The sequence below is a fragment of the Archocentrus centrarchus genome, chromosome 11 (assembly GCF_007364275.1).
Source record: "Archocentrus centrarchus isolate MPI-CPG fArcCen1 chromosome 11, fArcCen1, whole genome shotgun sequence".
Classification (NCBI taxonomy): Eukaryota; Metazoa; Chordata; class Actinopteri; order Cichliformes; family Cichlidae; genus Archocentrus; species Archocentrus centrarchus.
Genome location: NC_044356.1, coordinates 35,569,258 through 35,587,804, shown reverse-complemented (window position 1 = coordinate 35,587,804; position 18,547 = coordinate 35,569,258). Strand labels below are relative to the sequence as shown.

The window sequence follows — 18,547 nt, the reverse complement described above, 5'->3', positions numbered from 1 at the left end:
TATTTAACTGTTGCTCTTTTCTACTGGTTAACCACCCGAGGGACAACCCACTGCCATAATTAGGATGTGATCCAGCACCAATCAGAGAAAGGCTATAATATTTTGACCCGCCCATGGCCCAACCTTCTGTTTTTGTATTAATAGGCAACCATGTTGCTGAATTGGAGACCGGTTGGTTTGGGAACACTACTTTGACTAAGGTAGTAAAAAACATGCAAGCGTGACAACAGGTGTTTGTAACGTGGGTTTATACTCAGGAATGCTCATACATGGCATCAGCGCACAAACGGAACTCTGAGTGAAGCTGAGAAAATTTGGTAACAAAGACAAAGTGTGTTTCATGGACAGCTTTTAAGCAATGCGCTTAAAAACAACCCTGTTGGTGAAACTATGGGCTTCTTAAAAGAACTTTACACGTTCCCCACAGTGTTGACATCGTGAACAATTTAATGAAGTGATTGTTGATAGTCATGTCAACGTCATCAGCAGCGAGCTCATCCCAGCAGCAACAGCGGGGTAACCTCAGCGCCTCTCCCGTAGCCTCGTGCTCTGTTTGCGGCCTCTCCGCGCCAGGGTACCGTACCCAGCTTCTGCGTGAAGATCAACACAGCCCAACCCACTCCGCTTCCTCCTCCTCCTCTTCCTCCGTAGCCGGGAGCAACATAGGACCCACGACGTCCCGTTGCTCCAGTCCCGCAAACCCGGGTGGAAGTGACTCGGACGGCAACCTGGTCCGCAGGCAGAGTGTCATCGCCGGACAACAGGAGCTTACCTGTTTCCAAAGGTAACCGCTTCCTGTCCAGTAAACGAGGTTTATGCAAAATACCCCGATCATCGTATAGATAGCTTCGTGCTATGCTAAGTGGTGTTGTGTCTCCAACTGAGCGGCCGTCACGCCAAACTAGCCTGACAAATCCGGCAGTAGAATTGTTTTGCCAATAAATGAACAAATGCGTCCTTTTGGAAAAAAGAACCAGTCTGTTTTGGAGCAGTTAGGTCCCCCCTCGCGTTCGGCCTGTGTGTAGGCCCCTGTCCAACACTGAAGACAAACTAAACACTGACCATTTTTCCTGTGTTCGCAAAGCAGGGGCCGCGCTGTGTTTTGGAGCTACTGGGGAAAGGGGGGGGAGGGGGAACTAAGCAACTCAACACATTACAGTTAATTTCATGTGGCTGCAGTTTTATGAAATGGAAACGAGCCGAATGGCAGAGTTCATCATTAAGACAAAATCCGGGATTATCTTTTAAAGTCCATGTAATGTTTACACAAATTTCGATAGCTAGCTTTAATGTAACGAACCGTTCCTCATACAAGGGCGACATGCTAGTGTAGTTGCTAGCTTTCTATGTGGGTATCTGCTTCTGGATGCTAAAAACAAGGAGACGGTACATCAGCTCTCGCCATAGTGGCTCCTTATCATCCACACTGCAGCTCAGCTCAGGCTCTGTGGTTTATTGTTGGAATGTGCTACAGTTACCCTTTAAAAAGAATAACTTGATATTAGCTGTGAAACAGTTTTTATACAGTGCATTGTGACGAGGTAACTACGTCAGGCTGTGGACCCCTGTGTGGTGGTGATGATGCAGCGGCTCTGTCGGAGATAAACATCACTGTGTATCGATGGTTGGCCAGACTTCCATCAAACAGCTTTTATTCATCTGCAGCCTTTAGCCTGTTTACAGTCAGTGAAAGGGAAATATAATTATGTTGTCAGCTGCTGGCAGTGTGGCTCCTATGGCAACACTGGGGCCTAAGAGTTACTCGATGTAAATGGAGCACATGAACAAGCAGGCTATCCTCAGACTGCATGCCCACACAGAACCAGCCACATCTCTCTATACACAAGTATTTATTAGTCACTGTTAATAAGGCAGGTTTATGTAATCCACACACATGAAGCATGTGTCACGATTATCTTGGCTAAGCTCTGAACTGGGTTATTATACACTAGACTTCACATCTTTCCTCATGTAAATGCCACTGAAACGGTTGTGTCCACGGTGTGTTCAAGGTAAGCAAGTGGCATGTAGGGTCACTAAATATGCCATTAAAAAAATCATTATTTCTTTAGTGATATTTTAAACTGTTTAGCTATTACTAACTTAAGTTTTGTTTTTAATAAATACATTTTTAGCCACTTCAATGCTTACAATGAATTAAATGACCCCCTGACACAGTTAGGGCCCAGTGGTGTATATGGCATAGCATTTAGCAGTTGAAGTGAAAGGTAGTGGAATTGGCAGAGACTAACAACGTTTTTGTGTGTAGGAACCTTTTTTAAAGTTTGTGTCTCTTGGACAGCCTTCTGTGTTCAGAGTACAGTAAATTTCAAAGTTCTTAGTTTAGCTCTTGTACAGTGGGTACACAAGAGGAACCTTTGACTGATATGTGTATGGTGATTGGTCTAGAAGTAAATGTGTATTGTTTGAGCCTCAGCAACCAAAAAGACTCCCTATAAACAGTAGCTACATGATCAACAGTTGACTTCAAAACTGAAGCAAAACAAGGAGAATGGCCTGGTTCTTATAGTGAACCAATGTTACGGTTCAGTCTTTATTAAAACGATGTAAGAAAGGAGATGCAGTGGAATGTCTCCTCTCCTATGTAGGGTTTGGGTCAAAGCCAGGGTGATCTATTTAGTTACTGAATCCTTCTCTGTGCTCTCTAATGGGTAATGCAATGGGGTAGGATACAGTGATTGAACTACGTAGCAAATTGCCCCTCTAGTTGGGCTTCCACATATGATGAAGTAATATAGAAAGTGAAGAAATAGCATTAGAAAAGTAAAATATCACTGAGGGGTAAAACCATATAAAACAGTATAAAAGATAGACATAACTGCCGTGACATGAAGCCTCGAGTTGTGCGCTTCTGCCATCGCCATCTTGTTTGCAAAAGCGATGTGAAGCGGCCTCGGTGTTAAAAGAAACACCCTGCACTGATTTGAATTGTATCTATCTGTCAGACTCCAATTTGTGTATGTAAATGGGGATGTGTTCTTCACACACACAAAAGTTAGTCATGGAGTTCCACACAGATGACCCAGAGCTTTAACCTACATTTGTGGATGGCAAATTGTGTTCACAGACTGATTTCTGGCAGTGTTTCTGAGCCCATGCAGTGATTTCCATGACAGAATCATGCCTGTTTTATAATGCAGTGCTACCTGAGGGCCAGAACATCATGGGGATCCCATATTGCTCTGTGGCCTTGTCCCTTGTGGAGAGAGTTTTCTCCAGATTTTCAGAATATTTTTTGATGATATCTGTAGATGCATTTTTTTTTCCAGATTGGTGAACCTCTGCCCTCTTTCTTTTTGGGAAACTCTCTAAGATGTTTTATACCCAGTCCTGTAACTGTTACGAATGAACCTAATTAGTTGCAAAATGTTCCTCCTGCTGTTTCTTTGTTAGAACCACTTTTGCAGCCTTTTGTTGCTCCTGCTCAACTTTTTGAAGATGTGTTGCTGCCACCAAATCCAAAATGAGTTAATATTTTTAATGAAATAGTAAAATGTCTCAGTTTAAATGTTTGATATGTTTTCTATGTTATATTTTGAGTAAAATAATTTATGAAATTTGCTAATTATTACATTATCTATTTATTACTTAGATTTTACACAGGCCCCCCCCTTGTTTTTTTTTTTTTATTTGTGTTTCAATGAAACCACAGGCATGTCTTAAAGACATAAAGGCCTGGATGACCTCTAATCTCCTACTCATAAACAAGACTAAGGTTATTGTCCTTGGCCCTAAAAATCGTAGAAACATGGCGTCTAACCAGATACTTTGATGGTATTACCCCGGCCTCAAATGGGATATTAAGGAGTTACACAGGACTGCTTTCTTTCCTCTTGTAAAGTAACATTTTATATTGTATCCTAAGTAATATATTATCATTTGATATATCAATTCCTTTCAAATTTATACTATTTTTAATGATGTGATGTGCAAGTCTTGCACTTAGATGTTTTTCTGTTATGTTGATGGTTGTTATGGAAACACTGCAACTGTGCGCAGTTGTTCTCATAGATATAATGAGCACGGAAGCAAGAAAATGTTAAACGAGTTTATCTATGCACGATCTATTTTTCATAAGGCGTATAAGAACATATGAAGAATTCAGATGCAAAACCCTCTAAATCTGCCTGGACACTTTTCTTTTAAAAAAACATTTTTTTCATCTTGTGGTAAAGTTCAGTAATTTCATTTTACAGGCAATGGTGAGCTTTTTGTTTTTTTTTTTCTCCAAAAATGTAAATATAGCAATTTACCTATTTTTTAACAAAAGTAAGCTGAATCTTAAGTCTGTCCTCTGCCCAGTGTGAATGAAGGCAAAAGGCCCAGACTGTGATTAAAAAAAGATCTCTACATAGTCACACAGTACAACTGCAATAGCACAAAATAGCAACACATTTATTTTAACAATAACAGAATAGTAGATACAGGGATCCTCAAATCCAGGCCTTGAGGGCCGGTGTCCTGCAGGTTTTAGATGTGTCCATGATCCAACACACCTGAGTCAAATATAGAAGTCATTAGCAGGACTCTGGAGAACTTGACTGCATACTGAGGAGGTAATTCAGCCATTTGATTCAGGTGTGTTGGATCAGGGACACATCTAAAACCTGCAGGACACCAGCCCTCAAGGCCTGGATTTGAGGATCCCTGTACTAGGCTGTGGGGTTCATGGCAACCGAGGGGTGCGATTGCGAGCACTGCACTCAACCCTCCTCCTTTGTCATTCTTCATACTACCACTTGTGGTCAAGTTACACGTCTGACCCATATGTGAGCCTCACTTTCCATTGAGACAGCACTGCACTTCTTGTGCCTTTTTTAATTATTATTTATTTATTTGCCTTTGAGGATAAGCAGACCACAATTAGGTGACTGTCAGTTTCATGTTCTCCTTTGTTTACATTTGAAAGTTCCTTGAATTTTTACTAAAAATACACAATGTTTTTTTTTTTGATTATAGTATAGTTTTGAGATCTTGTTTTATATTAGTATATATTTATTCAGTACTGACCAAGTAATTTTATTTTCCATTTTATTTGTAATTTGTTATTTTATTTCTGTAACTTTCTGTAAATTACTATAACTTGACAGATATAGAAATGAGAGAAATTTATATACAGTGAAGTCTGAAATATTCATAAATTTGACTTAGTTATTGTTATTCAGCCAGCAAATTTTTTGTTGACCAGAAATGACACAGGCATCTTCCAAAAGATAATAAGACGAAGTACAAGAGGCATCATTGTGGGGGAAAAAATGTATTTCTCAGCTTTTATTTACATTTGAAGAAAAAGTGGCATGTCCAAAATTATTCATACCCTTTGCAAACTGTCCCAGTCTATGGGAAAATCCAAAGTCCTATACCATTTCAAATAGTCTAAGCTGCTCTAAAGCATCCTAATGACCATGATTCATTGGGAGCAGCTGTTTTAATCAACTCAACAGGTGAAAAACAACAGCTCTCTGCAGCTGGTTTGTGGACAGTCATGGCTAAGACTAGGAAATGGTTAGCAGACAAAAACTTGACTGTTTTGCAGTGGCCCAGCCAGAGTCCTAACTTGAATCCAAAATTGAGAATCTGTGGAGGGAGCTAAAGATCAGGGTGGTGGCAATAAGACCTTCCAATCTGAAAGAGTTAGAGCTCATCGCTAAAGATGATGAGCAAGAATATGCAAAAAGCTGGTCAGCAATTATAGGAAGCATTTGATTGGTGTAATGGCCAGTAAAGGCTTTTCTATTGATTTATTGAGAAGGCTATGAATAATTTTGAACATGCCATTTTTTTCTTCAAATTTAAATAAAAGCTGGGGGATATCTCCCTATGTTTGTTTGTTCTGTTTGTCATTTTATATATATATATATATATATATATATATATATATATATATATATATATATATATATATATATATATATATATATATTATTTATTTCTTTATATATATATATATATATATATATATATATATATATATATATTATATAAAAAATAGTTTTTTTTTTTTTTTTTTTTTTTTTTTTTTCCTTCTCCCCACAATGATGCCTCTTGTACTTCATCTTATCTTCTGGGAGATGCCTGTGTCAAAATTGCTGGTTGAATAACAATAACTTTAAGTCAAACAGGGGTATGAATAATTTGGGGCTTGTCTGTCTATCATATGTCACAGGGTTCTAGTTAGCCGTTGTTCGCTTGGTGCTGTGCCTTGCTGGGAATTTCAGCTGTTAGCTTCCAGAATGGATCATTATCAGTTAGCTGGCGAGCGTGGCCATTAGCACCAGCAAGTGGTCATCTGGTAACCCCCTGGTACAAATGCTTCAAGAGTTTTCTTAAAAGCAATCAAACACTGAGGCACCACTGAAAGTTTAAAAACTTCTTGCTGTATGTCTAAAACCAAATATTGCTGCTCTAGTGTGATATTGGATTTCAGCTGCTCCAGAGTTTGGCTCTCCTTTATCTTATTTTTGGTTTTATAATGCTCCAGATGTTTTCAATAGATAACAGATCTGGACTGTAGTGAGACCAGTTTAGCCCCCAAGCTCTTTTATTAGGGAACCATGTTGTTGCATACAAATGTACAATTTACCAATGCCATGACTACTTTCCGAAAAAGTAATCTGACTGTGGGCAACACAGGACCACAGCAGTTTTTCAGTTGGCCTCAATTCATCTTAAATCAGCGCAGAAGCCTGAGGAAGGCTGCAGCTTATCTGGACCTTTTTTCTATCTGTTTTGTTTTTTTGATGCAGTTTAAACTTGTATTTGTGAATGTAGTCATGAATTATGTTCACTGACAGTGGTTTTCAAAAGTGTTCTTGATCCCATGCAGTGATGTTTACTATAGAATCATATCTGGATTAAATGTATTACAATACTTAAATGCTGAAGAAAATCATCTGTTTTTCTTAAGTGGTTTGATGATAGTGCCATACTGCAGCTTGTTGCATTCTGGGGTCAAGGCAGGTCTCAGCCAGTAGCGCAACAGCCTGTTGAATACATAGGGAGCAACTCGGGGTTCAATAACTTACGCCAGGATACTTTGGCACGCAGATTGGAGCAGCCAGGAATCAAATAACCTTCAAGTTATTAGATGACTTGTTCTGCCTCCAGAGATACAGCCAGTATTAATGCATTTTTAAAACTATTTTCCTAAAGTTGAGTGAAGATACAGTAACTGATGTCAAGACATGATCCAAACATCTCAAGAGAGACAGAGCGAGATTGAAAACGTGGCTGACTGATAAGTAAAAACTTCCTTGCAATTGCATTGATCTCTAGTAGATTGCTGAAGTCGTCCATATTTTTCATCAAACATTCTCTGCTTCCAGTTTGCTTGCACTTCAGGTTTTGCTATACCACTTGGTTATAGCACAAGTCTGTCTTCCATGCAGACTACGAGTGACTGCAGTCTTCTAGCAACCAATGCAATCGTAAGGAGGTTTTTGGTGCAGCACCCTGTTAGTGACCAATTTCAACTTCCAGCAACCAACCAACCAGTCAGGGAATACACATTTTTCCCATCTACTGTGGTGGATAACATTTGCAATGTGCACATGACATCACTTGAGAAACCAAGTGATGTCAGACATTATGAGACATGGAATTCAAAGAATGCTGATTTAAAAAAAAAATATATATATATATCTGTAGAAGAATCGAGAATGTCAAAGTGGCAATTTTCCTGCCCCCAAGCAATCAATCAACAGCCATACCAAGAAACATGAGCCACTCATGTTGTTGCAGTGACACATAGCAGAGGCTGATTACACTGGTCAACAAAAAAAAACCCTTTTGTCTGCTACCTGAGGAGGAAAAACGATTGATTTTTACTAATTAAGATTAAGATTAAGATAGTGTTTATTTGTCACATGCACAGTTATACACAGTACAATGCACAGTGAAATGTATTTTGTACCTGCAACCATATATACACACACATATAAATAAGAAGAATAAAAATAAAAAAAAGTAATTCACACTATACACTATACTCTATATACTATACACTATACACACTTTTTAAATTATAATATTTACATTGTGCAATAATGGTCCAGTTAGGGCTCAGAGTTGAGCAGACGGATGGCTTGTGGGTAAAAACTCTTCTTCAACCTTTCAGTCTTAGCCCTCAGGCAGCGGTAACACCGGCCTGATGGGAGCAGGGAGAAGAGAGAGTGTCCGGGGTGGCTGGGCTGTTTTAGGATCTTCATGGCCCTCAGCCTGCACTGCTTGGTGTAAATGTCCTGCAGGTTGGGGAGGGTGGTTCTGATGGTCCGTTCAGCTGAACGAACCACCCTTTTTAGGGCCATGAAGTCCTGCTTGGTGCAGTTTCCCATCCAGGTGGTGATGCTCCCACGCATGATGCTCTCGATGGTGCAGGTGTAAAAGTTCCTGAGCACCTTGAGTGGGAGCTTGAAGTCTCTCAGCCGCCTGAGGAGGTAGAGACGCTGTCTGGCCTTCTTCACAGTGATGTTTATGTGATGAGTCCAGGACAGGTCCTGTGAGATGGTCACTCCCAGGTATTTGAAAGTGTCCACTCTTTCCACCTCAGCACCACTGATGACAAGTGGATGGTAGTCCCTCTGCTGCTTCCTGCTGAAGTCCACAATCAGTTCCTTTGTTTTGCTGACATTGAGCAGGAGGTGGTTCTCCTGGCACCAGTTCTCCAGGCGGGAGACCTCTCTCCTGTAGGCTGTCTCCTCATTGTGAGAGATTAGTCCCACAACAGCAGTGTCGTCAGCAAACTTGATGATGACGTTGGACTCTGACGTGGCCTCGCAGTCATGGGTGTACAGTGAGTACAGCAGAGGGCTGAGCACACAGCCTTGGGGGGATCCAGTGTTGAGGGTGAGGGAGGATGAGGTGAGGTGACCCACTCGTACCACCTGTGGTCTGCTGGTCAGGAAGCTGTGAACCCACCTGCACAGGGATGGGCCCAGGCCCAGGTCCAGCAGCTTAGAGACCAGCCTGGAGGGAACTATGGTGTTGAATGCTGAGCTGTAATCTACAAACAGCACTCTCACATAGTTCCCCTTACCAATTTGGGTACGCTGATTCCAAATATGCAAACAGAATTTCTCTAGCACGTCAGGATGTTGAGTTACATAACTATGCCAATAAATACCAATTGCCAAACATGACGTCAATGATTTTATTAGAAAAGTTCACCATGGGGCGCCAGGATAGCTCAGGGTGTGAGCAGGCGATCGTCTATGCTGCTAGCCTGTCGCCATTTGTCACGTGTCTTCTTCCGGGTCTCCTCCCTGCTTTCCTGTCTTACCTCCACTGAAGAACTGTCAAATCAAGCTGAAAAAGGCCAAAAAGTACACCATGAACATACAACTGGTGAAAAAGACACAGATACAAGAGTCAATCATATGAGGAATCTCAAACTAATACAGTCCACAATTAGTCTGCCTAAACAGTTCAAAAATGTGACAAACACTTGCACTTGTGCTTCAGGGAAGTTTCACCCTGTAGAAACCAGCAGTAGTCACCCATCATGTTTGCGTTATAGCACAAACACGATGGGTGAAATGGTCTCCATTTCACAGATAATGTGATGGAACCTTTCACCATGCTTATCACTCACATCACCCAAATTTGGTGGAAAGAAGTCAAGATGAGAGTGAAGGAAGCAGGGGCAGGCTGGGGTTGAAATTCAGCCCGGGAGCTTGGTTTGGAAAGGCCTTTTATCCGATCGTACAACAGAGCAGCAAAAGGGGGGAAAAAGATCGTCAATCCCCTCTTAGCTGGTGTCTCGCCCTTCACCTCTCCTAATGGTGTGCTGGCTGAGCTGCAGTTAATTTTGACAGCCAGCACAGGACTCGAGCTGACTCACCGAATGCAAACGAGAGCCTTTTTTTTTTTTTCTTTTTTTCTTTTATAAAGTGTTTGTCTTTGTGCAGTGTTATGATCTGTACATACTGTGATATACAACCTCAGCACTTCACATGTCAAACTCTCAGCCATGCGTTCATCTACTTACGGGTTTAGTCACTATTTGTAACAAGTTTATAGGTGTATTTATTTCTAACCTCACTTTATTAGCTCATAATACAACAAAGCCTTAACAGCAACTTGGTCTGTCTATGAAGCATATCGTGTAAGGATTTCTTTTTAAAAAAAATTTTTGGGACAAACTTTCTTACAGTATCTGCTTGTTTTTTGTTTTTTTTGTTAGTTTTTTTTTCCTTCAGGCATACCAGCATACAGCATACAAATTTTGATTTAGTTTTATTCAGTCTTTTGACGAAAATGTAACTTAGTTTTAGTCATAATTTAGTCATCTGAATAGTTTTTGTTTCGTTTTAGTCGACGAATTATCGTAATATAGTCGACTAAATCAACTGTAGATTTAGTCGACTGAAATATAAAGGGTGTAAAATGTAAATGCTTTTTCTTCAGTTCCCTTGAATTAGTCGTTATACACACTTACACAAAATTAAACATTTATTCAAAGTTATGGAATATTATTAATAATATTAACATTAGTGTTTCACCTGCTTCCCACACACCTGATCATTAACACCACCTTACTGAGATAATCCAGCGTTTTACAGCAGGACGCTCTGAAAGGTACAGGGCAGTGTTCAGGACTAAGATTATAAAGGCTAATCCACCGCGGTGTGGAGATTTTCTCTAAACACAAACTGGGAAAAACACTTTACCCTGCATGACATTAAAATGCTGACCTTTGCATGGAGATCTGGGTGACTGGTTTGCAGATGTCGTTTAAGATTTGTCGTGTTTTTACCCGAGATAGTCGCCCCACATGGTTTACACATCGTTTTGTTTGTCACAATGTCAAAGGACAAATGTGTCCATACATCGGCTCTTCTCTTTCTCCCTGCTGACATTGGTTACATCACTTAGTTCTATCAGAAGTAACGACCAATCACAGGCTAGTTTGGTCTTCCTGGGTTTAGAGCAAATTTGTGCAACTGTGCGTTTGATTGGATGTTTTCCTAACTTGTCCCACCCTGTCACAAAATTAAATCAGTTCTGATTGAATGTCGTCCCCACCAAGCATTTTCATTTTCATTCGTTGACAAGTGTCAATTAATTTCATCATCGTTTTTATCCTTAAGTAGTTTCTATTTAGTTATCGTCTCATTTTCGTCATGAAAATAAGGGTCATTGACAAAAACTAATATTTTGTCAACGAAACTCTGCTGGGCTGTTGTTTGTAGCCCCTCCTGATGAAAAAGAGCCAACTCCTGTCATTCACTTCAAAGAACCAGCTCTTAGAGCCGAAATGTTCGCGACCGACCATCACTGCCTGTACCTGTGGCCGCGCGAGTACTGCTGTGCTTAATTGGGTTAAAAAAAATAAATAAAAATTTTGATCACCGGCCAGTTCGGCCTGGAAACGACCGGCTGTTCGGTAAACCTCCCGATGGCCACCACGCCCCTGGAAGGAAGTGAATCTTAAGTGACATTCTACAACCCATGCGTTTGAATGATATGAGCATGTCGTTAACTAGTTCTTCATAGTTTGTGGCTTTGTGGTTGCCCAAGAAATTCTGTAGCACCGGAACAAATGATTCCCATGCTCTTAGTTCAAGGGGTCTGAGCTTAGATGGAAAGTCTTTGTCTCTATTAAGCTCACGGGCTTGTGGTCCATCAAAGATCCCAGCTTTAAGCTTTGGACTGCCCCAGAAACACTATTCCATCGCTTGATGTAGCACTAAAACTTTGTTTTTATCTATTGATAGATCAAAGCACTATAAGAAATTGCAAATTTCTGGCATTGTTGATCCTCAATATTGGCAGTTAAACTTTAGTTGATTGAATTTTAATGACCATATTTGGATTCAGCACCCCAAAATCACCCAAATTATTGCTAAATTCTGTTCAATTTCAAAATTAGAAAATATTAGCACACATTTGCATGAGAAGTACCAGTACAGCAATACATTAGCTAAATATTGACATGTGCATGACTCAAGAACCTGACATGCTAGCCAAATTCTGATTATAGATTTGGAATCAGCATACCTGGTAGCAAAATGATTGTTTACCAGTGTTATAATTTGAGCATGGTGGTGACAGACATTTACTTGTTGTTGTAGTAAAGAATAAGGCAGGTTTATTTAACTTTCTTGCTTTACTTTTATAAGGTAAATTGCATTTGTTCAGTGTTCCAGAGGAGGAGCCAAAGGTGATGATCATGTCAGCACTTTGGATTGATGGAAAACATGGAATTCCACACACCAGAGAGCTCCTGGAAAATTTTTAATCTGAATAGACCTTTAAAATGTAACGTTTCGGGCCAACGTGGTGCGCGGAATTCCATGTTTTCCATTGATTCTTCTTTTTTCCTGCACGCTTTAATTGTGGATGTGCATGTTCTACTGAGCACTTTGGATTGAGTCTCATGTATCTGTGTGTATGCTTGGTAGAAAAAAAATACTTTAACCTTATTTTGGAGCAAACTTACAAAATGTTTTACGTGCTATTGTCAAATTTCACTAGCGATTCTGTAAAGGCTTTTTTTTCTGTCCTGGTGACTGTTTAAAATAAAGTTAAGACTCTCTCACAGTTCAGATGGAGGCTTCAAAATTACTTGGATCCAGTAGGGCAGGTATAGTCTTGCATTTGTCATGTCTGTTATATCTGTTCTTCTGTGTGTAGTAGGAAGTAGAAAATGGGTCAGATTTTCTTGCGCGTAGGAACAAATAATCGCATGAAATTAAAATCATACATTAAAAAAAAATAACCCCATTGCTAGATAACTGGGGGGGGGGGCTCAATGGGTTGGATTAATTGTCTCACTAAATTGCTGCTTTTATATTTAACAATATTATAAGCTATCCTGCGAACTGATGTTGTATATTTGTAGTATCACAAATTATGCTTCAGCATTCATTTAATGACTTAAAAATGATTGGAAATGGTTATATGGTCTTTCAGAAGACATCTTTAGCATTCACAATAGCTGGAGATTCACCAATTGCAACTTTCTTGGCCTATTCAAACCCCCCCCCCAAAAAAAAACAAAAAACCAAAAAAAACCAAAACAAAAAACAAAAAAAAAACATGACCTGCCAATACCTTGTTATTTATGTAATTTCCTTTTTAAGAACTGTAATTGATAGCATATACAAGTAAAAATTGCTGAGCTTGGGGGTTATTTAGCAAACTTCCCTGTGCACTATCTTTGGGCTCTACCACACAGGACAGTGACCTTGTGATCCACTTGTGCACAACCCAAGATAAATCCACCCAGATGAGGTCAGCCCACACATGGCCATTTCTTCCACATGTTCAGACTGCAAAGATAAGTTCATGGCATTTTCAGGGCAGGTTGCTCTATTTAGAGCAGTTTTATAACTCATTCACTGGTTGCAGTGAAAACAGTTTAAATGTAACATCTTGTAATTTGTAGTTTTCTTGTGTTTAGACTCTTGGATGTTGGAGTGACAAAACAGGAGCAAAAACCACCCACAATCCCTCTGCGTCCTGGGGCAGTGCTGACAAGCTCAAAGAAGTATGACACTAAACACTTTAAAGTAGGTCCTCACTTTGATCACCAGGACTATCAGACATCAGCATTAACAGTGAGTTTAAATCGTGAAACTGCCAGCCTTTTCCAACTACAAATTCTATCAAAACTTTGTCCTTTTTGAAAAAGATGTTCATAGGTAAAAACTCATTCTCATGGCGTTTCTAAACTATACCCAATTAAGCATAGGGGAGTATATTTAAAATCAGATACTTAAAGATCTTCTTTCAGTTGTGAATTATGTACAGTTACTGTTAATTGTGTGACATATTTAACTGACATCACAGTATGACATCACAACTGAGTTTCTGTGGTACTCATGGCATACAATAGCAAGAAACACATCCACAGAAGCTTCACCCAGTCTGGGCTATCAGCCTCCTGCATGCTCTAGCAAGAAGTTGACCGATAACACTGCCTCACCTTTAACTACCTATTCCCCCTCTTTGCAATGGCCATAACCAGCTGCAATTTATGGTGCACTAAATCCCAACTGGCTCCTATCAGCCTCCTGCAGCAATGGAAAACAATAAGGGCTGGCCAGAGGATAGCTCAGCTCTCACTACTGTATACAGGTATGTTACTGAATTACATAGCTGCTGACAAGGATATCCTGTATATCAATAGACAACACCTGAATAGTACAGCTGCTTTGAAGAACTATGCCAAAATATTAGCACATTTGTCTGCATAAAAAATAATAATACTTCCTGTAGAGAATAAGACGGGTCTTAAAAGAAGTAATTGATTAACAATGGAGAAAGTCTTTATTCATATAATTTGGCAAACAAATATATTAAATACATAAAATACATATCAATACATAACATTTATATTATTAAAAGATTCCAGGGAAGAGGGCTGTTAGTCATCTGTCCAATACTTTTCCTCCTCCTCAGATCACCAACAGTGTTTCTAAAAAATCACTGCTGATCACTCTTTGCTCAATTACAGTTTTTGCTCGTTTTCCAAATGTGAGAATTTATTATACATATAATTAACCAAAATAATCTTTTACTATCAACCATTGTTTCCTTAAACAGCCCATACATCACAGATCTCATACTGATGTCCACATCAAAACCCACATCAAACATTTTGCTGTTCCATAACACTCCAAAAGCAAATGTTGCAATGTTTTATCCTCATCACAGTTGGTCATTGGACATTTCTTTGTAGTGACGCAACAGCTCCACTCCAGTAACCACTTTGCTAGGTCACATCATGTCCAAATTTGTGACTGCTGTAGGTCAACATTTCATGGTGTTTGCTCTCACAGCTTCTCCTATTTCCTTTGTGATTCGGCTGCTTCAGCACTGCTGGTATTTGTTTAGACTCTTTTGCTCCAGTTGATCTTTCAGAGTTAACTTCAATAGTTACTTCCTCCAAACCAGAAACATGTTTATTAGATCCCATTCCTACTAGACTGTTCAAAGACGTCTTTCCAATTATTGATGCTTCAATCTTAAAAATGATCAATCAGTCTTTATTAGTTGGCTATGTACCACAGACCTTCAAGGTGGCTGTAATTAAACCTCTACTTAAAAAGCCATCATTTGACCCAGCTGTCTTAGCTAATTATAAGCCAATCTCCAACCTTCCTTTTCTCTCAAAGACTCTTGAAAGAGTAGTTGTAAAACAGCTAACTGATCATCTGCAGAGGAATGGTTTATTTGAAGAGTTTCAGTCAGGTTTCAGAATTCATCACAGTACAGAAACAGCATTAGTGAAGGTTACAAATGATCTTCTTACAGCCTCTGACAGTGGACTCATCTCTGTTCTTGTCCTGTTGGACCTCAGTACAGCTTTTGATACTGTTGACCATAACATTTTATTACAGAGATTAGAGCATACTATAGGTATTAAAGGTACTGCACTGCAGTGGTTTGAATTATATTTATCTCATAGACTCCAATTTGTTCATGTAAATGGGGAGTCTTCTCCACACACTAAGGTTAATTATGGAGTTCCACAGGGTTCTGTGCTAGGACCAATTTTATTTACATTATACACACTTCCCTTAGGCAGTATTATTAGAAAGCACTGCATCAATTTTCATTGTTATGCAGATGATACTCAGCTTTACCTATCAATGAAGCCAGATGACACACATCAATTAGTTAAACTGCAGGAATGTCTTAAAGACATTAAGGCCTGGATGACCTCTAATTTCCTGCTTCTAAATTCAGATAAAACTGAAATTCTTGTTCTCGGCCCCACAAATCTTAGAAACATGGTGTCAAACCAGATACTTACTCTGGATGGCATTACTTTGGCCTCCAGTAACACTGTGAGAAATCTTGGAGTCATTTTTGACCAGGATATGTCCTTCAATGCACATATTAAACAAATATGTAGGACTGCTTTTTTGCATTTGCGCAATATTTCTAAAATTAGAAACATCCTTTCTCAGAGTGATGCTGAAAAGCTAATTCATGCATTTATTACTTCTCGGCTGGACTATTGTAATTCATTATTATCAGGCTGTCCTAAAAGCTCCCTGAAAAGCCTTCAGCTGATCCAAAATGCTGCAGCTAGAGTACTGACAGGGACTAGAAAGAGAGAGCAGATTTCTCCCATATTGGCTTCTCTTCATTGGCTCCCTGTTAAATCTAGAATAGAATTTAAAATTCTTCTCCTCACATACAAGGTCTTGAATAATCAGGCACCATCTTATCTCAAAGACCTCATAGTACCATATCACCCCAACAGAGCACTTCACTCTCAGACTGCTGGCTTACTTGTGGTTCCTAGGATACTTAAGAGTAGAATGGGAGGCAGAGCCTTCAGCTTTCAGGCGCCTCTTCTGTGGAACCAGCTCCCAGCTTGGATTCAGGAGATTAGGCTTAAAACTTTCCTTTATGATAAAGCTTATAGTTAGGGCTGGATCAGGTGACCCTGAACCATCCCTTAGTTATGCTGCTATAGGCCTAGGCTGCTTGGGGGGGGTCCCATAATGCACTGTTTCTTTTCATTCACCTTATTTACTTTGTTTATACGCCACTTGGCATTGAATCATTAATTGTTATTAATCTCTGGCTCTCTTCCACAGCATGTCTTTCTCTCCCCTCAGCCCAGCCGGTCACAGCAGATGACCCCCCCTCCCTGAGCCTGGTTCTGCTGGAGGTTTCTACCTGTTAAAAATTTTCCTCCCCTGTCGCCAAGTGCTTGCTTGGGTCTTTACCCACAATACAAAGCTCCTTGAGGCGACTGTTTGTTGTGATCTAGCGCTATGTAAATAAAATTTAATTGAATTGAATTCCAACAGATTGCAAAGCACAGTAAACAAGAACACCTCGGTAGAGACAAAGGCCGTATCTTCCCAATACATAAGCACCACCACTCACCCTAGACTAGCACCACCAACCACACCTTCACTTCAGTCAGCCACTCTCAGGTATCTCTGCCAACTTCCTCAAACTGACATGCTTTGATTTTGTGAGTCAAGTGTGCTGTAATGACTGAACTATTTACTTTCAGGTATTAAATAAATCCAGAGAAAATCTCCATAAAGACAAGTGGAACAGAATAAACTTCAATCAAGCATTAATAAGAGCAGTGTAGTTTAAGCCTTTTTTGGGAAACTGTGGTGCATATCCTTTTTTGAGACATGTTTCATTTACTAAAGACTGAAACTATAGAGACACAGGATTTGTTTAATCCTTTTTAGAGATCTCACTTATGCCATGAACCGTGACGCTGGTCACATGGTATGCATCATAACCACTTGGCTTCCTGGACATTCTTGGACATAAAATGATAGTAATGTGACAGGTGGAAGCCTTTTCTTATGCAGGTGAGGGGAGGCTGCCATGGCGCTGGAGGAGTGTGTGGCTCTAGAGGGTTCATTCACAATTTTTTGTGTGTGTCTGTGTGTGTCTGTGTGTGTCTGTGTGTGTCTGTGTGTGTCTGTGTGTGTCTGTGTGTGTGTGTGTGTGTGTGTGTGTGTGTGTGTGTGTGTGTGTGTGTGTGTGTGTACGTGCTGCAGGAGTTTCCATGTCGAAGTCTGCCCAGATGCCACTGTCCAACATCACTGTGCCAAAGCCCTCCATCTCCAGGGTGCCCAGCAGCATGGAAGGCATCAACCATGAGCTGGAGAAAGTCTTCATCAAAGACAATGGAGAGAAGGAAGAGCTCAAGGTGGGACTCAGTTTCAATTCTCAGCCCAGTATTTTGGTAAACCTGTTACTTACCTTCCTGCCATCTGCTTACAGAGTTTTGACTCTTATGATGTTTTCTCTGCAGTCCCTGGAGGTTCCCGATGGCCGACGGGCGCCCTTCCCTCCACAGCAGCGCAGCAGCAGCACCCGCAGTGTAGACACCCAGACCCCCTCAGCCCCTGGCCGGTCCAGCAGTTGCTCTAGCCTATCACCGTGTCCCTCACCGGCCTGCCCTCCAGGATCACACGATGGCAGTCCTTACTCCACAGATGATCTACTATATGACCGAGATAAAGGTAAGCACTCTAAGCTCCTACTGAGGGGTCCACAAAGTGGGTTCTGGAGTCCCTGGATTTGGTCTTATCCTAACCAAGTCCACTAAAACTCTGCAATTTTGTAATGGAGTGGAGCAAATCAAATACAGGGCAGACTTAATGATTCATTGACGTAATCAATGTTGTTGACTACAAAAATTCGTTGACATGGAATTTTAACATTGAAGTGTCATAGTTTATAACCCATCCATCAATTTTCTTCCACGTGTGATTTTTGTAACTGCAATACACTACAGGAACATATCAGGGCAGTATTGCCTCCATTGTCTGCCAATAACAACAATACCAATGAAGAAGAACGTAAGGTGAATAATACACTGCTCAAAAAAATAAAGGGACCGCTTAAACAACACAATATAACTCCAAATAAATCAAACTTCTGTGAAATCAAACTGTCCACTTAGGAAGCAGCACTGATTGACAATCAGTTTCACATGCTGTTGTGCAAATGGAATAGACAACAGGTGGAAATTATTGGCAATTAGCAAGACACTCTCAATAAAGGAGTGGTTCTGCAGGTGGGGACC

General features: G+C 40.2%; 1 protein-coding gene across 4 annotated transcripts in view; it reads left to right on the top strand.

The window, feature by feature from the left end:
* Positions 1–489: 489 nt before the first annotated feature.
* glcci1a (glucocorticoid induced 1a) overlaps positions 490–18,547 on the top strand; it is a 29,184-nt gene continuing 11,126 nt past the window's right edge. Inside the window, exons 1-5 of one of the 4 annotated variants that reach the window (XM_030740885.1) lie at positions 503–784; positions 13,199–13,254; positions 13,424–13,580; positions 17,514–17,665; positions 17,771–17,981. In XM_030740885.1, coding sequence (XP_030596745.1) covers positions 17,522–17,665; positions 17,771–17,981 — 355 coding nt within the window. In that variant the 5' untranslated portion in view covers positions 503–784; positions 13,199–13,254; positions 13,424–13,580; positions 17,514–17,521. Of the gene's footprint in view, positions 785–13,198; positions 13,255–13,423; positions 13,581–17,513; positions 17,666–17,770; positions 17,982–18,547 lie in introns of all 4 variants that reach the window. The other 3 variants (XM_030740884.1, XM_030740886.1, XM_030740883.1) reach the window with 3 other exon arrangements.